At 41.5% G+C, this 24709-nt stretch overlaps 1 protein-coding gene across 1 annotated transcript in view; it reads right to left on the bottom strand.

The window, feature by feature from the left end:
- Positions 1 to 24709, bottom strand: part of SCFD2 (sec1 family domain containing 2) — a 527816-nt gene that overhangs the window by 30630 nt on the left and 472477 nt on the right. The window contains exon 6 of the mRNA XM_003268376.4: positions 6769 to 6914. Coding sequence (XP_003268424.1) covers positions 6769 to 6914 — 146 coding nt within the window. The remainder of the gene's footprint in view (positions 1 to 6768; positions 6915 to 24709) is intronic.

Genomic DNA, 24709 nt, shown 5'->3' with positions numbered 1-24709 from the left:
CCTCTCATCAGCAGATGATGAATGAGAGAGAGAGTATCAAGGATTTCCAGAGACTTTATGGGTCCAGCCCTAAAGTGATATGTATCACTTCCACCACATTTCATTGGCCATAACTAGTCACAATTCTACAAAGGAACCTGGAAAAAGCAGTCTAACTGTTTGCTCCAGAAGAAAAGGCAATGGAGTTTTGGGAATACACAGGATGGTCTCTGCCATAGACACATTGTTAAGTTTTGATTGGAACATTAATGTAAATATTTCCTTAACAACTGGCAAGCTGCAGGTTGTAGGTAAAAGATTATTAAACCCTTTTCCCTTCTGCATAAGAATTTAACCTTTGGTTAACTTTTTATCTCTGTTTCCCTGGAAACCTGATAAAGGAAGAATGTCAAACTATGCAGCCAGGCAAGATTGCTTATGACAAAAATGACCCCTGGTTGGTAAACTGCATTAAACTGGAAGAACTATAAAAATTTGATAGAAAGCCAGAGCTTTGGGCTTCTCTGAGTATAATGATTCTTGAATAATAATTGGACATGTCCCTTGGAGGAGTGCTGGAAGCTATGTCTGTGGAGTTCTTACAGAGAAATTAGCTCCTTACGGGATATGAGGTTTTTAAGGCAGGGGACTTGTGTATTCATCCCATGTGAATCTAGCTCTCTCACTCCTGAGCTGTCACCTTGAAACCAGTCCAAGCAGCTCCTCAGTAGCTGCGTGGACTGCTTCAAGCTTCATGGATGGTCATAGGGACTACTCCAAGGAAGAAAAATGCCTGATGCTCCCCTGATAAGGAGCTACGTTCCTGTCTCGGGCACACTTGTGTCAAGTGGGAGCCATGACCACAGAGCTGACTTATTTGTTAGATACAAACATAAAGTGCCTTGGGCCCACATTCCTTTTGAGGGCCCATGAAAATGCATTTTTTTAAATCAGAAGAAAAAATACTTTAAGGTGAAAGTGATGTTTTGATATGTAATATTGATGTATTTATTTTTACACCAATGCAATTGTACCATATGCTTTTTACTATTTTTTATTTTTACAAAAAAAGGGGCCCATGAAGGTCATATCGTGGCCCTGTATGAGAGCCTCATGAGGCTGGCCTGATAGCTTGGTAGAGCTTAAAGAGACCCCTTGATGGCTGATACACATGGAATAGTTGAAGTTTCAAAAAATGAATCTTTAAAAAAATACCACATTTAAGTAAAATATGATAACTAAAATACTTGTGTCAATGTCTCTGGTTACTCTGTTGGGGTGAACATACTGTGTGGCGGATCTGGAAGATTCTTTTGTTGACTTGAATGTTAGCTCTTCAGGAAAAGCAGTGAGTATAGCAGCAGTTCCTGACATAACATATAATAAGTCAGATACAATCTTGAGAAACTAGTGTAAAAACCGGGCTTACTGGGCGGATATTCATTTTGTTTCAACCCAAGACAGCACAGAAAAACATCTGTTCAAAATTGCCCATGGCTTCGACTAATCCATGGCTCCTTTATTTTTATTTTTTGCTACACGATGACTGTTTTTTCTCCTTTCATCTTCTTAAAGGAAACAATTTATTTGTAGATTTTAAAATGGTTCATTTGTCTGTCTGTTCATCCATCCATCCATCCATCCACCCATGCTTCAATCCAGAAGCAGATTAGTTTTTAAAAATTTGAGTATAGCCCCTTCAATTCAGTATGAAGAAGGTGAAGCCCAAACATATTAACATGTTTGCTTGAGTTCACACAGCCAATTAGAAGCAGACTCAGGACAGAGCCAAGTTTCCTGGCCTTCAGTTTAGTCCTACCCCATGCTGATTCCTTCAGAAAGGATGCTAGCAGGTCTGTTAGAAAGAATCAGGAGGAGGAATAGAACTTAGCACTTGGAAAAGAACAACTGGAGGCCAGGGCTGGGGACTGTTGACAAGAGGCGAGGCATACAGCCTGTTCAGAGAGCCATATTTCATTGGGCACAAGATGAATCAAGCCTCCTCAGGCACTGCTGGTTCGAAATGCTCTTGTTCAACATGCCAGAGGCACAAAGTACAGTATGCATTTGTGGAAGGTTTTCTGCAGCTCAGCCCTGCTCTTCAAGATGCATGCCAAGGCAAGCCATGAGACAGCCATACAGTATTTTGTCTGAAAGCCCCACATAAGCTCCCTGCCCTGAGACATCTGCCCAATATCCTCCTGGTGTCGCAGCTGAGGAATGGCATCACATCAGACACTGTGGCATTTAATGGGGAGATTAAGGCTCTCATTAAACTGAGCATTTGCAGTAAGAAACGGAAGGGTAAGAAGACTTTCTGCAGCCGGGCGCAGTAGCTCATGCCTGTAATCCCAGCACTTTGGGAGGCCAAGGCGGGCAGATCACCTGAAGTCAGGAGTTCAAGACCAGCCTGGCCAACATGGTGAAACCCTGTCTCTACTAAAAATACAAAAACAATGTAGCTGGGCATGATGGCGTGCACCTGTAGTCCCAGCTACTTGGGAGGCTGAGGCATGAGAATCGCTTGAACCTGGGAGGCAGAGGTTGCAGTGAGCCGAGATTGTGCCACTACACTACAGCTTCTGCGGCAGAGTGAGACTCTGTCTCAAAAACAAAACAAAACAAAACAAAACAAAACAAAACAAAACAAAACAAAACAAACACTTTCTGCACAGGCACAGTTGGGGGCTTAGGTTTCCAGTCAACAGAAGCAACCAACAAACACATCCTTTTAAAACTAATGGGTGTCAGCAATAAACCTTCTGCTGCACAGCAGCTAACAGGACACTCAGTTTTGAAAGACACCCTTTCTGTGTAGCCCATGTCCTAACAATGGAAAAGATAAAATGTTGCAAAAGAAGACAAAGGAAGGCCTCTTTTGTTCTTTACTGTTACAATGGCTGTGATAGCAAATGCTTACATAGTGCTGTCTCGGTGTCAGATATTATTGTAAGAAGTTTTTTGTTTTTTGTTTTTGAGAAGGGGTATCACTCTTGCTCAGGCCAGAGTACAGTAGCAAAATAATAGCTCACTACAGCCTAGAACTCCTGGGTTTAAGTGATCCTTTTGTCTTAGCCTCCCTAGTAGCTGGGATTACAGATGCCTGCCACCACACCCACCTAATTTTTTTAAATTTAAGAATTTTTTTTAGAGATGGAGTCTTGCTGTGTTTCCCAGGCTGGTCTTGAACTCCTAGACTTAAGTTATTCTTTCACCTCAGCCTCCCCAGTAGCTGGGATTACAGGTGTGAACCACTGCACTCAGCATGTTCTAAGAGTTTTATATGTATTAATTCACCAAATCATTAGAGCATTTTTACGAGAGAGCAACTATTATTAGCTCCTTCTTACAGAGTAGGAACCAGGCACAGAGATGTGAAGTTGCTTGCTCAAGGTCACATAGTTAGTAGAGGGGACAGCTGGGCTATGAACCCCGATGCTATGGCTTGAAAATCTGTTCTGTTATCCTCTGTGCTAAGTTCCCTCTCACTAAGAATTAAAAATGTAAGAGATGCCATTCTAGATAACATGCACAATCTAGGATCCATCTAGCCATCCATCTACCCACCCACTAGGTGGCAAGCACTGAGCTAGCCCATGCAGACACCATGGTGATCAAAGACAGGTGCTGTCTCCAGCCTTGGTGACATGTTCTTTAAGTCAAGAGCTTCTGTGGTTGCCTCTCGATCCCCATTGCCCCCACTCTCCAGGCTGTGAAAAGGTCCTGGCTGTCCTGGAGGGCCAGGCCTGTGGTGATGTTCTGGGATTTATTTCTGGAGGTCTAGTCCGATCCCACTCCTCTGACCCCTATGGAGATTTTATATGCTCGATGTAACGCAGCTGGGACACCTTCTCCTTAAAGTGACTAGATGGTGTCTGCTTTCTGCATCTGAACTGTGATTGACACCTTTTCCTAATGGGTTAATGGGTAAAGATTAAAATAAGAGGTGCCTCTAGTCCTAGCAAGGGAAACAGAAGTGGCTCTGAGACAGTGCACGCGCATCACAGCAGGATGCAGGACCACTGGGGGGGAAGGTGGGGCCAGTGGGGGCCCAAGGCCTAGATCCTAATATGCAACATAGGTCAGACGCGGAATAGGAATCCAGTGCCAGGCCAGCTAGCGCTCTCCCACGTGGCCGAGGAGCCCAGGATATCTGAATCAGATTCTGTCTGGAGACAGCATGGAGCTGGGTAGAAAGCATAGATTTCTTCTGGAGCCACAGGGCTGAGGACCAAATTGGGAGATGAGATGAACAGAAGATTGTTTAGCCAAGGACTATTTTTCAAAACCAGACACACAGCTGGACTCTGAGTCTAGTCTGGACACTTGTACTTTCCTATGTATGCATATTTTGTGTCCCAATAAATCCCCTGATCTGTAATAAAGATATATGTATTGTACTTAAGATGCACCTAACAAATATTTATTAAGCATCCACTATGTGACAGATGCCACTCTAGGTACTGGGGATATGGCAGTGAACAAAACCCATAAAAATCCCTGTTGTCACAAGGCTTACATCTGTAATTTAAAAATATTTTAAATTTGAAAAACATTGAAAAACTCAGAAGTAAAAATCACCCATAATCCCATTAAAAAGTGTCACGTGTATAGAATATGTAAAAATAAAGCAAGAAATCAGTGTTTCTCCTTATCCATCCAATCCTACCCATCCACCATAAGGTAACCATCATACATTTTTCCTAAATTTTAAAGACATTAAATATACATACCTATGAGATATTTATTTTATTCTATTTTTACAAAAATAGAATAATGCTTTACAGAATGACCTACACATCCCCCCCACTGCCACCCAATTGATCATGGACCTCTGTTTCAGTTGAGCTGGCCAAGAAGTGGACCCTGGGCCAAGGATTCAAACCTACACCCTGCTCAGCATATCTAGGTCGATTCCATTCATTGTAATGCTTGCAGAGCATTTCACCATGTGTCTGTATCATTATTTACTTAATCCCCGCAATGTACACACATTACCCTACCTCCACCCCACTTCCCACTCACTGACACTTAGGATTGTTGGGAGTGTACTGATGTTATTGACTATTGTAAGGGGGGACATATGCAACAAAGGGAAACTCCATTTTCCAAAGGCCATGGCTTCAAGACAGGGTTCTGAGGGCTGGAGAAATGACAGTGTTGGCAGCAGGGAGATAAGGTCTAAGAAACTTATCATTGTCCTTTTCACGTGCAAGATATATAGCTAATACATGTTTACGTGAAGTTGGCCAAATCAGTCACCCAGATGACATAAAATGGAAAAGACCTCATTCATTTAGTGGTTTATTTTCTCTTTGCCAACTACACCAGCCACTTGCTTCTTGACATTTTTGGTCTCAATGTCATCATATATCACTAGTTCTAGCATGTCTTTTGGAACTAGTCCACATTATAGTATTTAAGATTGCTGATTTTTTAAAATGACAAAACTACGTATGATTATCTGAGTGATTTTATCTGTATTTTGTCGCCATGGCATTCTCAGATCTTTGAGTAAAGGATGAAAATCTTTATGTTTCTAAGAAGTGTGACAGTTTCTAAGGTCTTCAGTATCTTGGTAGGATTTCAGATGATCATCAGCACCATCAATCAACACTTCTAGAATCTCTCTGAGAACCATATTATAGCCAGGGAGGAGGTTTTGGGCCGGCAGCAAAGATCTGGCATCTGCCCCTGGCCATCTGCATGCCTGTGGCACATCACTTGGCCTTCCTGGACCTTGGAATAAAAATGCCTCCCTGGCATAACTTGTGGTAATCAAAGGAAAAATCCAATGTAGACGTGCTCTTCAGGTATCAGCTCCCAAAGAAATACAGGATACTGGAGGAAGAATCTGGATTGTGCTAGGCTGCAGTGGGTAACATTAGCTCAAGTCTCCCTTAAAGAGTCAGCACCCTGAAGCTGAACTCCTCCCCACTAACAGCACATTCAGCTCTCCAAAAAGCCTCAACAAATAGAGTTTATTTTACTAAAGGTTTTATGGAGAAATAAATAAGATTCCCCACAGTTAAACTTAGTCATCTTTTCCATCAGAAACATTTGTTCTTTCCTGAGAGCTCATCTTTGGCCACCAGGAACCTTAGTTCTGTGTCCTACCTTGTCCAACAAAGACTCCCCAGCCTCAATGGCTCTAACCTTTCTTTATTCCTTCAGCTTCCCTTTGGGTCTTTCTATGTACTTTCCCCCTCTGAGTTTTTACACAGCAATTACACCTTAATCTTGATACCATCTTCTTACTCAATGGTCAAAAAACATTCTTCTTAGGTCCTCCTGCCCTCCTTTGAAAGCAGTGGAGGAATTTTAAATAACACATATTTTCATCACAAACTTTTTCCCTTGTTCTAACATTATTAGGTGCTTTTCATTATTCTACTAGTTCAAAATGTTTACAGACTGGTTAGATCCAGAAACTTGGGAATCCTCTAAGGCCAGCACCTCATTTGGTACCTGTAGTCACTGGCTCCCAGAAGAGAGAAGGGACTTGCAGAAGGCTATAGAATCAGCCTGCAACAGACTCACAGTTAGAAAGCCGTGGCTGACTCCCAACTCAGTGCTCATCCCACCGTATCGAGCCTGGGGCATAAATGAATTGAGAGGCTTTCAGATTCCGTGGGACCCAAAACTCTGAACTAAAAGAGAACTTGGAGATCATCTAGAACAAACCTTTGATTTTAGGAAGGTTAAAAGGGAAACTTTTTTTGTAGTTATAGACTTTGAATCCTGGAAGTACAACAGATTAGAAGGTTACTTTAAAACGTATATACTTGCCTGGTGGGTATGATTTCCAGGAACATATACAGACTTAAACTGTTTCAGGAGACTCCGAGCTCCAGCAATATCCCGAAGTGAAGTAAACAGTGCATCCACAGCAATTCTGGATTTGTGAAATGTCAGGTTAATTGAAGAGTCCCAGTCTGAAAAAATCCAGAGATATTTTCTTGAGTGAGTAAATCTTTAAGTTTTCATCATGACAGCTTGAGCTCGATGTAATGTAGTTGGGAGATTTTATTGTTTTTCTTTATTATTATTATTATTGCTATTTTTTACCCTGTTTTCCCCTGGCTGTTTACCAACTGGGCTGTTTCAATCGTCCATGAGCAACGAAGCAAATTAAGTATAAATGCTTTTGACAGAAGTGGAACTCAAAACTGCCTGGGATTGCAGCCACTGGCTTCCATCCCTAGACTGCAGATATTTCACAGAAAGCAAGCTCCTAGGGCCCATAATCCTTGGAACACAACTTTGGGAAAATACGAGGAGACACAAAGGAAAATACGAGAGACTGTTATGATCCAACTCGCTTGCTTGAATCCCACCAATAGTTTCCATAAAGCAGGACAGCAAGAATAAGAAAGATCACAGTGTTGCTCCAGGGACAGAACTCACTGCAATGGGCATCTGTCTAATGCGCTAACAAAGCACGTGGCACATTTCAGAGGGTGGCCATTCAAAGCTGATCAAACATGGGGGACTTAACAAGAAGACAGTTTTCTGCAACCTTCTGTTTCTTTTTCAAACTCAGAAGAACGTATCTCTGTTTTGTTAGAAGCTCATTCAGAAGAGACATGATCATGGATAAGTTAAAAAAATAGGAAAAGATTAAAAATATGTCTTCTTACCTCTCTCAAATACATCAGCTACATTAACTCATTAATCGTCACATCATCCGTATGAGGCAGGAACTATTGTCTTCTCCATTTTAAGAATAAGGGGACTGAGGTGCAGGTTAAGTAACACCCCTGAAAGCAGTTGTGTCAAGGACTGCCAAGGCCCTGCCCATACCCGCTCGGTCACCCTGGGTGTCCCCTGTGGGAGTGGTAAAGTTTCTGTGTATTTTGACTGCTTCCTACCTCAGTACCTGCATGTCAGGCAGTCAGTCTGTCTGTCTCTCTCTGCCTCTGCCTCTTCTTGTCTAAGGGCTTTCTCTGATGTAGAAGCATGTTCGGCTTGTGTATGGGGCAGGCTGGGAGTGCTGAGGAGTCAACACTCATGGAAATAATCCCATTCTCTCTTCCCGTGGAGGAGTAATTCTGAGTTGTGGTCTGCACAGCCTTTTCGAGGGGCCCCAGAAGGATGAAGCCCCCACTGCCCACAACATCAACTCACCCATTAATACCCCCATTAGTGGCTTTCCTTCCTCCCCCATCTCACTTCCCTACCTCCTGACTGTGCTTTGGGATATCTTTCCAAATTCAGTATTCGCACCCACATCCTTGTCTCAAGACAGTATTGATTTGAAGACAGGTCTGGCTCTATTTTTTTAGTAATGGCTTTGTTGAGATATAATTCACATACTATACGGTTACCCATTTAAAGTATACAATTCAAAGCTTTTAGTATATTCTGAGTTTAACAACCATCATCACCACCACAATTTTAGAACACTGTGTCACCCCAACAAGAAATCCCATACCTGTTAGCAGTCACCCCCGATTTCTGCCCCTCCAGCCCCTGGCAATCCCTAATGTGCTTGTCTCTATGGATTTACCTATTCTGGACATTTCATACAAACAGAATGACAGAATATGTAGTCTTTTGTGACTGGCTTCTTTCACTTACCATAATATTTTCAGGATTCATCCAAGTTGTAGCATTAGTACTTCATTTCTTATTGCCTACTAATATTTCATTGTATATAGAATATTCATGTATATGGAATGTGGAAATAGCATATTTTATATATCAACTCATCGGTTAATGGACATTTGGGTTGTTTTTGCCTTTTGGTTATCATGAGTAATGCTGCTAGTTTTACATGTACATGTTTTTGTGTGGACATACATTTTCATTTCTCTTGGGTATATACCTAGGAGTAGAACAGCTGGTCATATGGTAACTTTGTGTTTAACATTTTGAGGAAGTGCTAGGCTGTTCTCCAAACTGATTGCACTATTTTACATTCCCACCAGCAGTGTAAGAGGGTTTCAATTTCTCTACATCCTAACCAATGCTTATTATTAGCTATCTTCTTAACTATAGCTATCCTAGTAGATGTAAAGTGAGGATACACGTGAAGAGAAATAGTTTTTAGGGAGTAGAGGTAGATTCAAACAAGCTTAAACTAAAATGGAATGAATCTAACATACACAGAAGCATCCAAAAGAATCCAGCTGCATCAGACACAGCGAGGTGGCATGTGAGAAGCTGAGCTTGTACTCTCAGTCACTGTGTGACATTGTATGTAATAACTCTTAAAGGATGGGCAAAAGCCTCTGATTAATCTTCATCTCCTGGTTTCCAGAAATGTCCAACCCATTGCCATTAAAAAAAAATCAGGCTGGACGTGGTGGCTCACACCTGTAATCCCAGCACTTTGGAAGGCTGGGGCGGGTGGATCACTTGAGGTCAGGAGTTCGAGACCAGCCTGGCCAACGTGGTGAAACCCTGTCTCTACAAAAAATACAAAAATTAGCTGGGTATGGTGGCAGGCCACGTATAATCCCACCTACCTGGGAGGCTGAGGAATGAGAATTGCTTGAGCCCAGGAAGTGGAGGTTGCAGTGAGCTGAGATCGTGCCACAGCACTCCAGCCTCGGTGACACAGTGAGACTGCATCTCAAATAAATAAATAAATAAATACACAAACAAATAAAGGAAAGTGTGGTCAAGCTCAGTGAGAAGATGCCTCCTCACGTCAGTGGACCCTACACACATGGGATTCATAGACTGCAGGGGATTGGGGGGGTAGGGGAAGAATGAAGGGATTCAGGAAGTTCATGGGAACTTCCTGGAATTCTATGCCAAGCTTTGAGGAAAGAAGAAAATGTGTAGTTTTATGGGGAGCATGTCTATAATTCCCTCTTGATGTTAAAAGAGTTCATAACCAAGGCAAGTTTAGAGCCACAGGTACAGAGAATTGATTGATATCACAGCGTGCTTGCTGTTGGCATCACACTTCAGTTGAAATACACTAACTTGTGCTTTAGGCAATCACCAGCCAGAAGAAACCCTGGGAGGTTATGGCTTCTCACTCAACATGTGGCTTCTTTCCTTCGACCCCTAGGCTCAGCCATTTAAGATGTGAGAAACTGAATTAATTATACCTAGGAGTTGCGTACCATGTACTACTTTTTCAAATTTAAAAAGGCAAAAAAACAAGGAGAAAAAAACACTACTAGTTCTAATATCACGCAAAGTCTTTCAGTTTCTCTAAAAGTCAGTCCAGCTAAATAGACTAATTTTTTATTTAAAGTAATTCATTTTCTATAGAACAGAAAGAGTCATCCATTTTCCATATGGTCTATTGCAATTTTTTGGAATATGAGAAGTATGATATTCATTCATTAGGCTGGGTGGAATAGAATCATCTACTAGATTATACAGTATTTACTTAAAATCCTAGATCACACATGAAAATTGTGGATTATACATTGACATTAATTAATCATAGGCTGTGTAATTGCAGAGATTTGGGTCTACTGTGGAGTAGGTTGTCTGATATGTGTTTACAGGTTACTACTGGTAAATTGAACTCAAATGAACCCAACAGAAAAATAAGACTGTTAAAGAAACTGCTGGAAGGAAAATGCAAAGTCCTAAATTCACAAATATAGTCAACCTTGCTGAAAAATAGTCAATTTTGTCTATTTTTCAAGCCAACTGTACATGGGCAATTTCTGTCCAAATCATTAACCCTCTCCAATTTGTCTGTCATCCTCAAAGTTCTATGATACATATGTTTTAGGGATACTGGGCCAAAGGTGACTCATTTTTATCAGTCTTTAAGCATTTTTCATAATCACATCAATCCTCACCAAAAGAAGGATTTACATTTATTTTCCCAAACCCTATAATGAAAGTTACACACACACACACCCTTTAGAAATACGGATCAGTCATGATAAATGACTTATGCAAGATCACATCACTATTCCCAGCAGAGCCAGGGTTCAAATATCCCTGATTGCAGACCTGAACTTCTCCATGTATGCTGCCTCCCACAATTCCAAATCTCATCTGTGAATGCAGCTCATTCCAAATATATGCTGAATTGATAGATAAGATGGAATATGGGTACAAAAGCTGTTAAATGGGATGAATTATTTTCTGTGATAATAGTAATATATAAGCACCAGTTGCTCACACTATGCTAGAAACTATTCTAAGAAGTTTATACATATTAGCTCATTTAATCTCCACAGACACCTAATGTGCTAGGTACTATTATCATTCTCATTTTGCAGATGGAGAAACTGAGCCACAGAGAAGTTAAGTAACACAAACTCACTCAATCAGTACATGGTAAAGCTAAGATTCAAACCCTTACAGTCTAACTCCAAAGTTGGTCCTGTTAAACACTACATTCTGCTGTCTTTTATATCTGCTAAGGCCACATGTGTGTATATATATATATGTATGCTACATGTGCTATTTTATTTATATATGTGCTATTTCATATCTGCTAAGGCCATATATTTATATGAGATCAATAAAACACTTAATTCACATTTAAACCAAAGAGATGCTAAAATGGAGGGAGTTGCAAGTACCTTTCTTTTTGGGAAGACCTGGGCCTCTAGGTTAGATGCTAACAGTGTGGTTTGTAGCTAGACCTTAGATCCTTCTTTTTTGGCCATACGAGGTGTGAGGTATCCCGGGCCCGGTTGCACAGCCTCCTTTGAATCTCTGCTCTGTAAGGTGCTGTATTCAGTTACTTCTAATAAGCCCCTGACAGGCTGTTCCATTAAGCCAGCTTATGAGATAACGGCCTTTTGTAAGGAAACTTTAAGTGTCCAATTCCAGTCAATTCCCATTTAATCCACTTAGTTAAACAGATAATAAACCAGAAGCTGATTGTAACCTTTAGTCAAGCACGGTCTGTGTACTTCAGTTGCCCACTTCTTGATAGGGGAAGCCCTCAATCCCCTAGGGTGCCCTATGTTCTTCCATAACCAGGGGATGACTCATGCCTCTGTAATTTCTTTCTCTAGAGGGCTTGAGGACCTCCTGGGCAGGGGTCTAGTTACCCCTCAGATCAACAAAATAGGGCTCCTGTGTCAGCACCTACACTTCCTCTATTCCCCCCTCACCCTTCTCCACTTACTGAAGCCCCTTTCCTTCAGCAGAGTGAGAGGAATGGTTTCCATGGCTATGCACACCGCAGGGACCCACAGTGTGGGTCCATTTCCAGCCCCAACATAATTAAAATGGAGAGAAAACAGAACAGCTTAATGATCCTTCTGGGATGGCTGAAATGAAGCCCTGCTCCTTACTCCGGTCTACCTAGTTCTCTTCTGTTTGGTTCTCTCAGGAAACAGTCTTGAAACTTGCTGGTGCTTGGGGCACCTTTTCATAAGAACCTGGTTTCCATAAGTTTGGTTTCATTACTTAGGTATTTAGGAAAATAAAACATCTTTCATCAGAAGGGTACTTCAGTCTGGATTAGAGCTGAAGTAGCCCTTACCTGTGGCCTTCACACACACACAACACACACACACACACACACGCACGCACGCTGTACACATATGCATTTACGCAGGTCAAGCAAAAATCATGCACACGTGTGGCTTGATAAGCTGGGAGTAGGACGGCATAGCTAGAGTAGGATTTGAAATGTCTCCCTATTTACTGATACCATTATCTGCACAGTTCCAAAGGCCCCTCAGGCCCCTCACATCTGTTTGGGAAAAGCCAGGGTCAAAAAATATACTTTAACCCTGGTCAAGAGGCTATTTTCTCATCTGGTCTAAGACTGGTCTCATTTTTCTACTGGCCTGGGTTTGAGAACCTCAGGCCCACTTTCTAGTTTGCACTCCTGCCTGCCTGCCTGCCTGCCTCTCAGCAAGCCCCAGTGCAGCAGGGGCCACCTCCATGGGCTCCTGGGGCAGTTAGAGAAAGGGTTGGCTTGGGGGTGTGACACAGCCAGAGAGGGCAGAGCATTGGGGGTCACGACCTCCCCCATCCATCCAGCAGTCTGACAACGCCTTTTCTCTCTTTTCAAATGATTGTTTTTAAAATGGAGTCTTTTCTCATGGCTTTCAATAAATGTTTGGCAAATGAAAACAAAACTAAATGAAGTAAAAATCAAATAAACCTTAGCAAGTGGCATCATATCTGAAATTTTCTAGTGACGCTGACTGTATAAAACCCCTCTTGAGTAGGACAGTCCCGGGAAGTGCATGAGGCAAATAAACAACAATAGAAGCCCTCTTTCCAAATATGCTTGGACTGATGTGTGATTGGAAAAGTCATTAAAAGAGGGGGATCATGGAAAATCAATCTCTCTCTTACAAACATTTCTAAATTACTCTATCCACACCTCCATATGTATAAGTACATATTCATATATGTAATCTTTAAATTAAAATAGAAATGTGTTTTCATTCACTAATCCTTTGATGACAGACCAAGGTAATTTTTTTTTTTTTTTTTTTAGTATTGTCTGCTGATTAGAGTTCTTTTTTAAAAAACATTATTTACCATGTAGGATTTCCGAATACCATATGCAATCCCATTTAAAGTGGAACCAGAAGTTAAAGACACCTGCAGCACAATCTGAGGACAGAATTCTTCTAGATTTTAAATTGTTTTCTTCAGTCTTTTACATTTGCCTTGTTCACACCTAATTCAAAGGCATTTTTATTAATGACCCATTTTTACTGAGTCTTTCAAAAACATCCAATTTGGTTTTCAATGAGACAATTTTCTTTTTGAGTTCATACTTCATCAGTATGTGAGAACATTTAATTAAATCTTGCAACTTAATAACAAGTACAACTGGCACACACAGGTTTGAGAACAAACACAGACTTTCGGAAACACACAACTCAGCTGGGAAGAGCAGGTGTGCACAGGACATGGAAATAGCTTTAGAACCACAGTTCTACATTGGTCAGGGTTTTGGCGTTAGTCCTATTTTATAAAAGGATTGTGAAGTGTGAGTGATTCTGGTGACTGGGTCAGGTGGAGGCTGGTTTAGAATATATAAATTATATCTATTATATATACACATATTTATTAGATGCATTACATATATTTTACATAAAACAATATATAAGCACATTATTTCTGAGGTTCTATATTTATACTACTCAGGCAGTTGTATCTGTCATCAATTTCATGTTTAATAACCTAATGTGACTTTAAGTTCTAACATAAAAAAATTATAGGCGAGGTGCAGTGGCTCATGCCTGTAATCCCAGAACTTTGGGAGACCGAGGTGGGAGGATCACTTGAGGCTAGGAATTTGAGACCAGCCTGGGCAACATAGCAAGACTCTGTCTCTACAAAAAATTTTTAAAAAATAGCCAGTGTGGTGGTGTATACCTGTAGTCTCAGCTGCTTGGGAGGCTGAGGTGGGAGGATCACTTCAGCCCAGGAGTTCAAGGCTACAGTGAGCTACGATCACCACTGTCCTCTAGCCTGGGTGACAGAGTGAGATTCTGTCTCAAGAAAATTATAATCTAGGTTGTCAGACATCAGGTTTTATAGGGACAATTTCCCCTTTCATATTAGAGTTCTTGAGCTATGTACCACACAGCAGGGCACCTCAGCAGGTGTGGAGGTAATGATATAAAGATGCCTGGATTAGTGAGGAAGGCAGACTAACAAAATTAGAGCTATAACTATCTAGGTGAGGTCACAAAAGGCCAAAGACAAGGCATGCACAAAGCGGGGACTCCTTCTTGAAGTCCTCCCAGAAGTCTCCCTTCTGGCTCCTAGCCTATGCTGATCCCATGACCCTTGGTGCACTGAATCCTGCTTGGTGTCTTGGAGTCTCTTAGCCTATAGTTATTGCTCCTATTGTTTTGCAGTCTGCAGCCTACACTTATTGCTCAAATGACAAAGGAAGACAGGTGAGAGGAGGCGTGAGGCCATGCTCCAGTGGGAGCAGAGACTCTGGACCCTCCTTGCATGCCTAGCACAGGGCTTAGCTCACAGAAGACAATCACTACATAGTTTTTAAATAAGTGAATGGGGAAAATAGAGAGGTTATAGAAAAAATAGTTAAATCAGACCAAAAAATGACATAAAGCAGCAGCACTGATTTTCTTGAGCGGCTGATAAACTGTTTCTGCATGAAATTTCAAACAAAGAGCTCCCAGATGGTTTTGAGCAATTGCAGCCTACATGCGTAAGTGGATAAACTTCCAAAAAGGCTACTTGAGAAGAGCAACCTCAATTGGCTGATAAATTCTGCTTGTCTATTTAACAAGCAAAACTAAACTATGCATGGTTTAGGTATACACACACATATGACAAAAACTCTGAAGTTTGTGTTTATCATTCTCCTTCTCTGTTTTAAAGAGAAGGATGGGTGAGGAAGGCAGACTCATCTGGAGGTAGGTAAGCAAAGTGCCAGGATAGGGTGGTGGATTCATGGGTGTTTATTATATAAGTATGTTTTATACCACATAGATCATGTAATCTTTATATGTATCAGCTATTATCTTAAAAATATAACAAAACAAAAACCAGTTGCACTACTTTCTAAAACCTCCAGAAAATTCAGCTTTTTAAAACAGCTGATTAGAGGAAAAAATGTCAGCTGAAATCTATTATTATTAGGCAGGTTTGGGATGTGTGATGGACATGGAAAGACTTGTACATTCAGGAGAGAATGCGACATGGTTGCAAGTGGCTACCCAGCTAGAATTCTGAGGATTTTTGTGAGAAATCACGTGGTGGGAAGCCTGAAGGAAGGAAAACCACCAGGAATATGCTTCAGAACTTGCACAGTCTTAAAGGCAAGTTTGCCTAGCAGGGTGCAAAGTTGCCAGAGAGGCCCAGAAAGCAGGAATCCTGTTAGGGATGCAGGCACTGGGACAAGCAGCACTTTGGTCCTGAACATCTGTACTGCTCCAGGAAGCATTGCTACAAAAAGAATAAAATACCTAGTAATCCAGCTTACAAGGGATGTGCTGGACCTCTTCAGGGAGAACTGCAAACCACTGCTTAAGGAAATAAGAGAGGACACAAACAAATGGAAAAACATTCCATGGTCATGGATAGAATCAGTACTGTAAAAATGGTCATATATTCCAAAATAATTTATAGATTCACTGCTATTTCCATTAAACTACCATTGACATTCTTCACAGAATTAGAAGAAACTACTTTAAAATTCATATGGAAACAAAAAAGAGCCTGTATAGCCAAGACAATCCTAAGCAAAAAGAACAAAGCTGGAGGGATCGCACTACCTGACTTCAAACTATACTACAAGGCTACAGTAACCCAAACAGCATGGTACTGGTACAAAAACAGACACATAGACCAATGGAACAGAATAGAGATCTCAGAAATAAGACCACACATCTACAACCATCTGATCCAAATTTGACAAACCTGTCAAAAACAAGCAATGGGGAAAGGATTCCCTATTTAGTAAATGGTGCTGGGAAAACTGGCTAGCCACATGCAGAAAATTGAAACTGGACCCCTTCCTTATGCCTTATACGAAAATTAACTCAAGATGGATTAAATACTTAAATGTAAAACCTAAAACTAGGAGAAACACTAGGAGAAAATCTAGACAATACCATTCAGGACATAGGCACGGGTAAAGATTTCATGACAAAAACATCAAAAGCAATTGCAACGAAAGCAAAAATTGACAAATGAAAACCATCAAGGAGGTAGAAAAATAGACAATCCTAGATCATCACGAAAACAATGAAATAACCCCAACAGTTTCTAAAAATTTTCTCTAAGCTGCCTATGTGAAAAATCTCTCTAAAATGGCTCTCTTCTGACTGCCATAACTGTAAAATAACAGTTTATCTTAAGGTTTTATGTGTTAAATAAGGGAAGTGTGGAGGACTATAAAAAATATCATGATACTGTATCACAGTAATTAATACAATTTCATATGTTGGTTATTAGGTTGTCTATTAAATCAATCTAAATACACTGTAGACAAAGAGATTCTGAAGTTCAGCATTCAGAGTAACTGAAATACAATGTTTGAGGTTATTTCTTTAAAAAGGAAGGCATCAGATTTTTGATCAGTTACCTAATGTTCTATTATCGGCTGTCACCATGGGAAAATCAGATCTCTCACAGTGTTTCGACTTTGGGCCCTTTTTCCAGCAATTAAATCTACTGTAAGTCGGGGAAATGCCCGTATACAGCCACTTACACCAGGCTTAGGTTCACAAATCTTCCCATTCCCAAGGAAGGCAGCACACAGGCTCCTACTAGGAATCACAGCCAAGTTCTCAAACAGGCATAGCTCACTAGGAGTGCTTCCTAAAAGGCGGATTGTTTTTATTCCATTGAATCAATTCTATTGAATTACAAACTTGCCATTTTCACTATAATAAGTTCTCTTTCAAAGTGTGTTGACATTTCTGGTGGTTCTGAATAGCTCAAAATGGTTTGCTTGGACTCTCAGAGCTGACTTGAGAGACTACCTGGATCTGGTTGTTTTCAAAAGCTGTGGGGCGGTAGAGCCCAGGGAGCTATGCTGCCCCCGATAGAAGAACACTATGACATTACCACTGCCTTCATCTTCTGAACTAGGAGAAAACAAGGTACTCAAAAGAGTTACCACAACATGCCCATGAGTTAAGCACAGTTGGCAGTTTTCCTGTTGATATTTGCTTACTTCTTGTTTTGTTTTTTTTTTTCCCCTCCGGGGTGGGGAGTGCAGGGTGCTGCAAAAGATGAAGCAGCAACAAAGTTAACAAAACACAGGACAGATGAAAACTTACGATGAGGAAATTTTGATTTGCTTACTTTATTTTTCTTTGAATTGGGAAAAGACTGCCATAATTTGATTTTAGCAGGAAATAGTATTCCCCCAGTGTATAGTTTCAGAATGAATGGGCCAGTCCAGCATCTCAGAGAGAGTGACATGGAAGCCCAGATGTATCTTCTGTGGATGGTCCTTTTGAGACCTGCCGGAGGCTGATCCCTCCTGCCCTCCAGGAAGCATATCTGATGTGCCACTTCCTGCAACAAGTCCTGTACCTTCTTACCCTCCACGCTGTCTCCCCCTGTATTTCATCATGAAGATGTGTGGCTATATGTGTGGGAGGGGGATTCTACTTGATGCGGCTGCAGCAGAGGCCCCAGGGCTCCCCCAAGAAGACCACCTGGAAGGCTTCCTGGAGGTGCAGGCCAAGAAGGAAGCTGTGAAGGATGACATCAGGTACACCATTTCTGCTCTTTTCTGAATCTTAGCCCAAGACCAGTCTGGTTGCTGGTTTAAAAAATAGTACCAAAGGCCCACCTCACATGGTGATTTGTTTAAAGAGATAACGTTATACTTTATTTTAGAAATGCCAATAAAATTGGAATAGAGTGTGGGAGTCACATGGTGACACTTCTGGCTGTGATGTGTCCCTGGAAAATGCTTTTCTTATTGGGTTACAAAGAATACTTCATTCAGAGTTTAGTTTGTCTGCTAATTACACAAACCTCTGTCACAGCTAATTGTCCATTTGTAGAAAAGGATGGAATCAGAAGACCAAGTCATGGCATACTTAAAAGCCTTTCAAGTTACTGTCTGCCTTCCCCACCTCTTGTTCTCACTGTCATTTGGAAGAGTTCTTTAGAAATCCTTTTTTTCCACTATGCTTCTTGAGGTCCAGCCTCACTGACCGTGTTTTAAGATTCTGTAAGTATCGGGGGAATAGTAGTGTCTTTTTTTTTTTCTTCATATTTTTGGGGAAGGCAAGGTGGTTAATAATATGGGATTATTTTCTGATCTATTTGAGAAAGAGGCAAGAATAAAAGGGAAGCTTAGTGGCCTAAAGTTCCTTTCATCCCTTTGTTTCTTAGAAGAAGAGAAGGGCAATTTGAGTTTCTTTTTCTTCCAGTAGCAGACAGATCAAATGAGGCCCCCACTTTCTCCCCTCCCCCAACACACACACAAATCACTCTCTGCCCCAATCTAAGGTTCCACTGCACCTGTTGTTGTAAATATCCATTGAACCGAGCCAGCATCACTATGCCTGAAATTTAAGCTCCCACTAAATGAGGCCCCTTATCTATCATTTTTCTCTATTTTCTTTTGGAGGCAGCATGAATTAGTGTGTAGGTTAGGCATGCTTGATTCAGAGTTGAGACACAGTCCACAGAGGGTTGCCAGTGGGCCGTGGTGAGGAGAAGGGTAGAAATATTCCCCTTCTTCTCATCCCTTTCTGAGGCAAGGCTGAGCCTTGAAGGTGGATTCCAGAAACAAATGCAGAAAAATCAGGGAAGCTTACAGAAAGATGTCTCCCTCTTGAAACTCACTTAGGCTCAAAGCATATTCAAGTAGCATTGCAAGCAGGGTTAGGATCTGGAAGAAGTAGCACAGAAAGCAGCAGCTCTCTCTCTCTTTCCCTGACCCTGAGGACACGGCTAGACTTCCTGCTGGGGTACAGAGGCTGCTGTCTGCAGCCTTCTAGGTGCTCCTTACCCGGCCCGACCCCAGTCCAGATTTAGGCCCCCATGGTGATGCTCACTCATTTCCTTCAGCCTCTGGCAGAGATAACTAAGATGAATCACATTGTCTACAGGGAGATTTAAACTCTTAACAAAACTGAATTATTACAAAGATTTAGGGCTTCTAGACTTTCACTTGTTTCTGTGCAGGGACAATTTCAAGCCCACAGCTGTTTTCATAGTTACTATGTCCACCATGTTCATGTAGGATGGGTTTGAGAGAGTGGGGCTTGGGCTCAGAGTGCAGCTCTTTCCTTCTGCAGGATGGGGACGGGGAGAGTTAAAGAACTGGTGAACTACAGCCGGCTCCGTGATCTGAAGGCAGAATATGCACTGAACAGCTGAGAAGGTCTTAGCTTCTCATTTCCCAGAAAGAGCAAGGGATTTGAGGGTTAGTTTATAAATAAAAACTCTAAAGTAGTTAGAATTTCTTTTGGGCCCTGCTCTGACTTGAATGTGTCCCCCAAAAGCTCATGTGTTAGAAACTTAATCTCCAATGCAACAATATTGGGAGGTGGGGCCTCATGGGTCATGAGGGAGGAGCCCTCGGAGTGGGTTAATTATCATGGGAATAGGTTGTCATTAAGCAAGTCTGGAGCTAAGTGCCTCTGTCTTGTGTGCTTGCTTTCTCCTGCCATGGGATGGTTTTGCCAGATGTGGTGACATGCCTTTGGAATTTCCAGTCTCCAGAACCATAAGTGGAATTTCCAGTCTTCAGAACCATACACTTCCATTGTTTATAATTTACCTAGTCTGTGATATTCTGCTATAGCAACACAAAGTGGACTAAGACCAAAAAAAAAGAAAGAAAAAATGATCAACCTAGATGGGCCAAGTTGGGAACACTTAAGTTCTCTTTTCCCACACTAGCATACAACCACCTTCATTACTGCATCAAGTGCTTGCCTCTCTCCCAGTGGGAAAAAAAAATGTGCAAATTGTTCAGGACCAGCCTTAATGAACAGCCATGTGTTGCCCCCCAAGTTGCCACAGTGGTTTCACTGTGAGCTCATAAAATGAGACAGGTCTCAGGCCTGCAACCGGTTTGGCATCTCATGTAGGGTCAAGCATCCAGGAGGTGGTCAATAAATGTAACATGTGGCTAGATTCAAAACACGTAATTATTCTGAAAAAAAAATTTTATGGAAATTGTTGGCTGTGGCTTCAGGGCTCTACATTTCTAGAGGCAGGCTGTGGCTGTCTGGTTTGTTTGTTGTGAAAAGCCTTGGGGCCCAATTTAGGCAGGAAGCCTCTAGGAATTGCAGCTCCTAGAAATGCACCTCCAGGGGCTTCTGCAAAGCTTCACATAGTCATAGTCAGCATGTACTGAGCTCTTACCGGGTTTTCAGCACATCACCTGTATTATCTGATCGCACTTTGCAAAATTTATGTTAAAAAAGGTTGGAGAAATGAATGAGGATGTAAGTTCCAAGGATGTTCATGGCAATATTATTTATAACAGTGAAAAACTGGAATTAAATATCCATTAATAGGATACAAATCAATGTGTTTGATTTATTTATTGATAAAAAAAGATGACCACGCTAGATTAAGTGACAAGAGTTGGTTGCTGAAGAGTATGAATGGACATTATTGTCCCATAGAACTTTCTGCAATGATGAAAATAGTCTATACCTGTGTGTTCCTATACAGTAGCCACTAGCTACTTATGGCCACTGCGCACTTGAAATGTGGCCAGTGTGACAGGGGATCTCAATTTTAAATTGTATTTAACTTTACTAAATCTAAATAGCCACATGTGGCTAGTGGTTACTGTATTTCATTGCCCAGCAGTAGAATGTAAGCCCAGTGGGAACAAAGATCTTTAATTACAATGAATTAGAACTTCCCAAAACAGTGCTTGTGCTTGGCATATGGAAGGAGCTCAATAAATAGTTGCTGAATGAAACAATTGCCTGTTAAGTGTTGTTGTGTCAGGAATTACGGGAGATTTCTATTTTCCACTTTATATGCTTCCGTTTTGATTTTTAAATAAGCATATAATTTAAGTGTTTAATTAACAACAATAAAATTCTGTGTGGAGGCTGAAGCAATTCCACCTTGAAAGGTAATCTACCATGTTGGCTCCTGATCAACACCTGTTCCAGGAAGACCTCTAAGAATTCCAGTGTATCGATTGTTCCTTGTGTAAGAGCACATACTCACTGTAAATCCTGCCCTTAGGTCAAACATCCTTGATGTTGTAATACTTTGATTGTTCTACATATACCTTCTGAACCAGCCCTCCCCTATGGTATGTAAACCCTGGGTCTGGGAGTTAATGGCATGGGGATCCACCATTGCGTCTCACCGCTGCCTGATACACAGACATGGCTTCTGTTAAACATTTAAAGTCCCTATTAAATGTTTCTTTCTGGATATGTCAGCCTCTTTCTTTGGCATCTCAGCTTCCTCAGACTTTGGGGTAGGTTTGCATAGACCTGCCCAATGCAAAACAAATTCCACTTCTGAGAAGCAACACGTATCTATCTCATCCTTTCCTTTTTCTTTTCTTTTTTTTTTTTTTTTTTTTTTGAGACAGAGTTTCGCTCTTGTTGCCCAGGCTGGAGTGCAATGGCATGATCTCGGCTCACCACAACCTCCGCCTCCCGGGTTCAAGCGATTCCCCTGCCTCAGCCTCCCGAATAGCTGGGGTAATTACAGGCATGCACCACCACGCCCAGCTAATTTTTTATTTTTAGTAGAGACGGTTTCTCCATGCTGTTCAGGCTGGTCTCAAACTTCTGACCTCAGATGATCCGCCTGCCTCATCCTCCCAAAGTGCTTGGATTACAGGTGTGAGCCACCGCACCCAGACTTCCTTTCCTTTTTCATGGCTGTCTAAACGACTGCTCACTTTGGCTGGTGGGGAGGAAGGCCGACTCTTGGGTAGTGATGTAATTTATTGCTGGGTACCTGGATTAACTTTCCCTAAATAAACATTACTGGGTGCCACAGCTCCACCCACTTAAACTCATCCTCCTGTCCTTGATGCCTGGAAAAAACCATAGCCTCCATTTCATTTTTCATCAGTCAATGCAGTCTTCAGGATTTCCAAATGTCTGAACAAGGTTAACAGCAGAGGAGAAAAAACCTGATATATTGTCTTTGCCATTGAAATATGGGGTCAGGTACATATATTTTTGTAATTTACAAGGTCAGCCACAGTACTGATTTATAGCCTTTCTAAGTCAATGAGTGTCTTAGTAATAAGACTCTAAAATACCTCTTCACTTCTCCTGAGCACCCATCAAGTCTGTCTGCCAACTCAGTTTTCAGTTCTCTCCTCAAGCCTTGGTGAACACCAGTTAGACTCCCAATGGCAGGCTGGCCCCTCTAGCTCTGACTTATCTGCTCTTCTCCTTCAAAGCCTGACTCTAGAAACCAATTCCAGAGCACTCTCCTCTCCACTCCTCTGCCTCCTTCAGCTCATAGACCTTGTATCTGCTAGATCCATGTTTCCTAAACTTCAGTCATTCATTTATCACCTTCACTTCTGCAACTTCTTTGTACTGTCTACTCCATTATTTACTCAGTCTTCTCCTGTAAGTTGACTTTAAATCAACTCATGTATTCATTAGCTGTAATCTGATCTTCCTTTCTTTCAATAAATATTTTTGAGTGCTGACTACCGCTAGGCACTGAAGGTATAGTGTCCGTGTTCATGGAGTCTACACTTCAGTGGTGAGAAATAGACATATACATGTAAATAAATCATGTGATATTAGAGGTAAGTGCTTAGAAGAAAAATGGACATAGGGGATATTTTACATGTGGCCAAAAAGGGCATCTTGGAGGAGTCTGCATTTTAGCAGAGACTTTTTGAAGTGAGTAGGCAAACACTACAGAAACCTGGGGAAAAACTTTCTGGGCAGAAGGACAGCAAGTGCAAAGGCCCTGAGGCAGGAATGTGCTTAAGTTCCAGAAGAGCAAGAGGGCCAAGTGGCTGGCTGAGGGGTAGGGAACGCAGAACAGGTGAGAGAGGCAGAGAGGGCCAGATCACATGGGGGCAAGTACAGAATCACAGATGAAGGAGCAAGAGAGACAAGAGCACGCACATGGTTGAAGGCTGGAAAGGAAGGCACATTCACAAGCCTGAACTCCTTTTTAGGCTGATGAGTGGACTTACGTGGGGGGACCAGGAGAGAAGCAGACCATCTGCAAGGGGCTCCTGTAGAGAGCATACAAGCTCTGCACTTCACATGCCCATTTTCAATGTCTCCTCCATCCCTTCCCGACAGCAAGAACATGATGCAATTCAGTGGGACAGAAAGCCACATTATGAAACACAATAATCATCCAAATTGCTATAGGAGGAAGCTATAGCATGGCTTCATTGTCACCAGCCTCTGTTGTGAGAGGCTCAATATTGTAATGCCAGAGTCACCAACTGAAGGTGTGAAGAGGAGGGAGGAGAGTGCCAATCTCAGAAGCTCGACATCGGCACCTCTGCCGGATTTGATTGAAAGTGAGCTGGCAAGTGAAGGAAAAAATGAAAATCCTTGGCCAGGGAGGTTACTTACTGGTTCATTCTGGATCCTGAAAATTCAAGGTTGGTCAAGGTAGCTTTACGAAAAGGAAATTTTCTTATTATTCCAATAAAGGAATCAAGCATTAAGCCGACGTTTAAATTTCACAAAGGTAGTGCTCATACATTGATTCACTCAACAAATATTGACTAAGTGCCTGCCATGTGACACTGTCCTAAACGTGGGTTAGAACAGCAAACAAAACATAAAAACTTCTGCCTGCATCACACTTCCTCTGCATTTCTCCACTGTGCCTAAAAATGATGAAAATAGTTAACATTTACTGAGCACTTACTATGTTCCAAGTACTGTTCTAAGTGCTTTATATGTATTAATTGATTTACTCCTCAGAGCTGTTCTATGAAGTAGGTACTAGCATTATCCCCATTTCACAGGTAAGAAAAATAAGGCAGAGAGGTTGAGTAGCTTGCCTAAGGCCATGCAGCCAGTCGATGGCAGAACCATTATTTGAACCCAGGCAGTCTGAGCCCAGAGCCCAGACTCCTAAATGTTATGTTTTTACTATTGCAGGAAATCAATAAACACTGAAATGACTATGATAAAAAGTATAGTACAAACACAGTAAAATAGTCCAAATTTAAATAAATGGCTAGGAGAAAGATCAGTTTAAATTATGACAAACCTATGAGCTACTTAGAAACTGCACTTTTATTACCTGTAAATACATACTGATACTAGGGCTAATCTGTAATATACTAACAAGCAGAGGTCTCTACTGCTTGTTGTGATGAACACTTAGATTCCAACTCAAGTGCCCTATAGCTAATAACTAACACTTAATGTCC

This window comes from Nomascus leucogenys, chromosome 9, assembly GCF_006542625.1.
Source record: "Nomascus leucogenys isolate Asia chromosome 9, Asia_NLE_v1, whole genome shotgun sequence".
NCBI lineage: Eukaryota > Metazoa > Chordata > Mammalia > Primates > Hylobatidae > Nomascus > Nomascus leucogenys.
The sequence above is the reverse complement of the archived record's forward strand: the minus strand, read 5'-3'. Positions and strand labels throughout refer to the sequence as shown.